Source organism: Marmota marmota, unplaced genomic scaffold (genome assembly GCF_001458135.2).
Source record: "Marmota marmota marmota unplaced genomic scaffold, marMar, whole genome shotgun sequence".
In the NCBI taxonomy this organism is placed as follows: domain Eukaryota; kingdom Metazoa; phylum Chordata; class Mammalia; order Rodentia; family Sciuridae; genus Marmota; species Marmota marmota.
Genome location: NW_025999863.1, coordinates 2,383,111 through 2,388,841, shown reverse-complemented (window position 1 = coordinate 2,388,841; position 5,731 = coordinate 2,383,111). Strand labels below are relative to the sequence as shown.

General features: G+C 62.2%; 1 protein-coding gene across 1 annotated transcript in view; it reads right to left on the bottom strand.

Annotated features, from left to right (window-relative positions):
- The window catches only part of Atcay (ATCAY kinesin light chain interacting caytaxin), a 29,308-nt gene that overhangs the window by 5,383 nt on the left and 18,194 nt on the right, over positions 1-5,731 (bottom strand). Inside the window, exons 5-7 of the mRNA XM_048810869.1 lie at positions 4,116-4,354; positions 3,210-3,296; positions 63-161 (exon numbers count right to left, since the gene is read on the bottom strand). Coding sequence (XP_048666826.1) covers positions 63-161; positions 3,210-3,296; positions 4,116-4,354 — 425 coding nt within the window. The remainder of the gene's footprint in view (positions 1-62; positions 162-3,209; positions 3,297-4,115; positions 4,355-5,731) is intronic.

Sequence of the window (5,731 nt, the reverse complement as noted above, 5' to 3'; positions counted from 1 at the left end):
GCCCGGGGCGGGACCCCTCCAGGCGGGTCGGCTGTGGGGCGTGGCGGCGTGGGGACACTCACTGCAGCACACACTCTGGGATCTGCACGTGCTCCATGGGGATGAGCTGCTCCAGGTCCTCCAGGCTGTGCACGTACTGGATCTTGCTGATGAACTTGACGCTGCAGGACGGGGGGGCGTCTGAGTGCCCAGAGAACCCAGGAGGCCCTCCCCGGAGCCCAGCACTGCCCAGCCAGGGACGGGCTGGGGACTCCAGCGCTTTCGCTCCTCGGCCGATTTCCCCAGGGATGCTTTTCCTCGGAGGCGCTGCCCGCGAGGGCACCACGGCCACTCGGGCCTGGGAAGCGGGTCGCAGGCCTCCGCCTGCTCCTCCTCCTCCTCCTTTTCAGTGCTGGGAGCTGAGCCCACTGCGGAGCTGCCCCCCGCCCTGTTTATTTATTTATTTTGAGATGGTGTCTGGCTAAGTCACCTGGACTGGCCTTGACCGGCCTTGACCTTGCATCCTCCTGCCTCAGCCTCCGGTCACCGGTCTGCCAGTACATGTGCCAGCTGTCACAGCCCGTCCTGGGGACAGTGCTCGCTTCCTGTTGGAGCCTGGGCTCTGGCTGCAGGAACCCAGGAGGCACCTCGTTGGCAGCGCGGGGCTCAAATCTTTGTTTTTTTTTTTTTTTTATCTTTAATTAAAGCTAAATTTAAGAAATGCCATGAAAGCTTTTCAAGGTGACATAGCAAAGTCGTCACTGAGAACTGGGCTGCGGGAGGAAGGCCTGGCCCAGGTTGGCAGCCGCAGGGCTTTGTGTCTGGGCTTCTGTGTTTGGACGTCCCCTGGAAACGGCTCAGCTTCCTGGAGGGCTCTGGGGACAGAAGACGCTGTGCCCGGCGGCGGCCCAGGGCCAGGGCACGAGCAGAACCTATGCAGATGTTTCCTGGCCGTTGCTGAGTGGCCATCTGTGTCGCGGGGCAAGGAGGACGCTTCTACAAACTTCAGATTTATTTTGCAATCTGAAAGCCCCTGGAGCAGTGTCCCTGTGGAGCGCAGTGTCCCAGGACCAGAGGCCCCAGCAGCCGGTGTGACAGGGCCAAGGTCCACCGCACCTGGAGAGGCCGCGGCTCCGGCCATCTCGACGCGCTCCCCCAGCGCCTCGGAGAGTCCTAGACCGTCAGTCAGCGCTACAGCCTAGAGCTGCTCCCCGGGCCGGCACAAGCCTCACAGTGACAGGGACACAGTGCCATCCCACCATCAGGAGCCGAGTCTCCTTCCCTGAGGGAACTGGGGGACATTCCACCCAGGCCAGGCGCTCAGTCCAGATTGCCCCGACAGGACAGCGGGTCCCCAGCACCGTGGGTGCTCGGCCGCCTGCAGCTGCCATTCCGGGCTCCTGGCTTCTCCTGGGGAACTCTTGCGCCCACGATCTCTTTGGAGCCCCCAAAGAGACCCAGGAAAAGAAACCCAAAGTGACAGAACTGCCCATGTTAAAGGCAAAGGCCCAGCTAAGGCAGCCTGTGGGGAGCAGGGCGGGCACGAGGCCCCCACCCTGGAGGGCACGCTCGGCCTTCCTCGGGGAAATCGGTCATCGGTGTGATCTGCTCAACAGAAAATAAACACATTAGCATAATATGCTAATACACACGCAATCTGCATGATATGCAAATAAACGTGTGTGGATCAGCCCCAGGAGGGGCCCTGGCAGGCCCTTGAGGCAGACCTGAGCTGGGGGCGCAGGGGCAGGGCCGGCCCCTAGCTCCCCCAGAGCCCCCCTAACTCCCCCAGAGCGTCTCAGCATGAGACTGAGGGAGCTCAGGACCTTTGTTTAACTCAGTGTCTGAATTAAGTAAATTAAACCTGCATGACATCGCCCGGGGTCAGGGGCATTTAACACACTAAGCGTCTTCTCAGCAGACCTGGGGCGCTCGGGTCCGGACAGTCCAGAGGAAGGTGACCCGTGGGCTCTGGAGCGTCTTTGTTGACTGGGGGCCGTGAGTGATGACACAGGGTCCCTGCTAAAGATGGGACTCGTGGGACCCTGGCGGAGCTGGAGTCTGGCCAAGGTCAGCCCCACTGGGGTTCTGCCTTGTGTGCATGGGCCCCCGACAAAAATCCTGGGTGCCCCATTGCTGGGAGAGTTAGGAGGGTCCCCGAGTGACCCCCCAGAGGGGACACGGGCTGCGTGGGCTCTCCGGGGCCTCCTCTCATCTTCTCTCGGGTTTTCATCTGTGTCTCTCGCTGGACTGACGGGGACTGAGCACAGCAGCTCCCCTGAGTGAGTCTCGGGCCACAGCCCCCCCGTGGGTCACGGCCCAGTGGGTCCCAGGCGTGGAGGGGGCTGGCTGGGTGACACTGTCCGGGGGACCCATCGGCCCACACAGGTTCTTCAGTGGGTGGAGCAAGGCTCGCCTCCCGAGTGGCCTTGCCGTGTGATTCTTGGTGAGTTCTTGACCCTTCTCGGGCCTCGGTTTCCCTGTGCCCAAGACTGGGGCAGTGACAGCAGCCTCTCAGGTAACAGTCATAACTAGTAAGAAGTGCGCAGCGCTCAGCCTGCGGAGCCGCTGTGGCTGCCAGTCCCCCTGCGGGCCCACACCCTGCCCGCACGCACATGTGGAGGTCTGAAGTGGGGCCAGGCACAGTGGCCATGGCTGTCCTCCCTGTGGCTGGGAGGCTGAGGCAGGAGGATCGAGAGTCCAAGGCCAGCCTGGGCGACTCAGCAAGGCCCTGAGCAACTGAGCAAGACCCTGTCCTAAAATAAGACAAGAAGGCTGGGGTCCAGCCGGGCGGGGGCTCTGGGTCCACCGCAGTGCGGAAAACCAAACGAAAATACCAAGTGCGGGGAGGGGAGTGTTCCAGACTCCAGTTTTAAGGCATTTTTGGAATATTTTCATACATATATAAAGTGTGTGATCCTTCAGAGGGGCTCAAACACGGAATTCTCTGTGCTTCCTGTGCACCCCGGGCACGCAGCCCGAGGGGGATCTTGTGCAGACGTTTTTGGTGAATCTGCATTTTGACCGAGAAGCGTCCCGGGGTCGGGATGGAGATGGCCACTCGCAGTCTCATTCCACTGAATGAGGAGCGAGCGCTTTAGATTTTGGATTTGGGATGTTTGCATTGGCAAGCCTGGTCAAGGCAAGGGCAGCAGATGTTCTCGAGCAGCTAGAGACACACCCGTGGAACCCACCGCTGCCTGTCACTAGCCGCTGGCTGCTTGCCTTACCTGATGAAGGGGCGGGAGATGGCCAGCACGGTGCGAATGAACCAGGAGGGGTGGACGATGATCAGGGACTTCAGGTTCTTCCGCAGTCTGTGTGGGAGGCACAGGAGACCAGTCGGCCCCGGGGCAAGCCCTGGGAGGTGGGAGGGCCACCGCCTGGCCCCCTGGCTCTGGTGGCCTGCCCATAGAGAGCTGAGTTGGGAGGGACCCGCTGTGGTAGCAAGGGGGCCCGGTGGGCAAGGCATAAGCTGCTGAGACTTGTCACCATCCAGTGTCCTGGATGGTGAGGGCCCAGGGTGGCCTCTGGTCACACGGGGCTGGGCGCAGGGTGTGTGGGCAAGAGGTGGAACAGCCCCGCCCTCCTCTGAGGGACAACGGTCCTCCCAGGCGGGGATGCCCCTCCTGCCGAAGGAGGGGGCTCTGATTCCGCTGCCGCTGGAGGGACTGAGGAGGAGGAGCCACCCAGGGGCAGAGTCCGTGCAGGGACCCGCCCCGTAGGACCTTCCTACAGGCTCCCGGATGGGCAGCAGCAGGGGCGCCAGGACTGAGGGGCAGGGGGGCCCAGCCGGGAGGCAGCTGCACAGTAGCGCGTTCACAGCAGGCGTCGTGCAGTTAAAGGGACAGCAAAGGTGCGGCCCCCTTAGCCCAAATGACTGCTGTCGTTAAGGGAGAAACCTGGGCACAGACCCCGGGAGACGCTGTGCGCAGACGCAGATGGAGGCTGGGCCGCACTCTGCCAAGGACGCCAGAGTCGCAGGCTCCAGCCGACGCTGGGTAGGGTCTGGACACTCTCGTTTGGGCCCAGGGGCCAGGCCCGCCCATCTGGGCTCCAGGACGCAGCAGCCAGCAGCGTAGCTATTTGAGACTCCACCCGCCCACCCGCGGGTTCTCACGCGGGACGCCCCTCACCTCCTGTCAATCATCTGGTAGCACTTCTTCAGCCAGCCGATGCCCGGCATCCTCCGCCGGGGCGTGGCGCCGTTCAGGTACACGATCATGTAGTCCTCGGCCACCAGGAGCTCCAGGCTGCTGATGACGTACCTGGCGGGTGGAGAGGGCAGCGCCCGGGGGCGCCCCGTGTGAGGACACCCACGGGGCCGCCCTGGCTGGGCCGGCGGGTCTGCACAGGCTGGCCCCTGTCCTGGAGGCTGGGGAGACGCCGTGGGCGCCCCTCAGCAGCCGCGGCTGTTTTATTGAGCATTTACTAGGTGCCAATCACTTGGTGTGCACACTCTCATTCAAGGTTTCCCGAGACCCACCCTAAGAATGGGTGTGGCCCTGACCATCCACAGCTGGGGGACAGCGGCCTACAGAGGCCTGTGTGGGAACACAGTCCACCTGCTCTGGAATCTGGAGGCCCGCCTCTCCCTGTGTGATTTCACATAAATGCCCCCCAGCCTCGGCCTCTCATCTGGGGAGACTGGGCCCCGGGACACGTGGGCAACTTCCTGTGCTGGCCTTCGTGGGCACCTCCTCTGGTCTGAGGGGCCGCCCAGCCTCTGTGGAGAGCCCCCCAACATGGCTGGGCAACGGTGGATGTGGATGGGAGGTGAGGGGGAGCAGGAGAAAGGCCATCGGGCAGCTATTTGCGCCCTGCCCGGGCCCTGGGGGGACCGCCGGTGTCTGACTTGCTGACAGCCCTTGGGGTCAAGGGCACTTGGAGAGCCGGCGAAGGTGGAGAGAGAGCTGGGTGAAGGAGACCCCGGAGAGAGGGAGCGAGGTCAGGGTCGGCCTGGTCACCGTGGACTCTGGGGCCAGGTCACTCCTGCGGCGGGCATCCTGGGCGCTGCCGTGGGTGGAGCAATGTCCCTGGCCTCCCACGCCATGGGCGCCCCCACACTGCCCAGGCCACTTTGTCCTTACCAAGCCCTCCTCTGTGTTGGGTCCAGCCTGGCAGCCGAGTCACGCTGTGCGAGGAAATCTTAGTAATAACAAAGATAAGAGCCGTGATGACTTCCTGCGCTCTTAGCGTTACCTGCTGGGTGCCGGCCACGTATCAGCCCTAGCCGTCACAGTGGGGCTGCCCCTGTGTGTCCCTGGTGGTTCATGACCTCTCTGTGCCTGGATTCCCCACCTATAGAATGTGAGGCAACGGGACCCACCACGTAGGGTTGTGGTAAACATGGGCCATGCTGGCATACAGGAAGTGCCTCGCCTTGCGCTGCCACACTGTAAATGCTCAATAAATGATGGTGATGATGGTGAAGGCAGTGGTGATGGTGGTGGTGGTCATGGTCATGGTCATGGTGATGGTGGTGATGGTGATGGTACTGGTGATAGTGGAGATGGTGATGGTCATAGTGGTGATGGTGATGGTCATGGTGGTGGTGGTGGTAATGATGGTCATGGTGGTGGTGGTCATGATGATGGTAGTGGTAGTGATGATGATCATGGTCATGGTGGTGATGGTCATGGTGGTGGTGATGGTCATGGTGGTGGTGGTGGTGGTGATGGTGGTGGTGGTGGTGGTGGTGGTGATGATGGTGATGTTGGTGGTGGTGGTGGTAATGGTGATGGTGATGGTG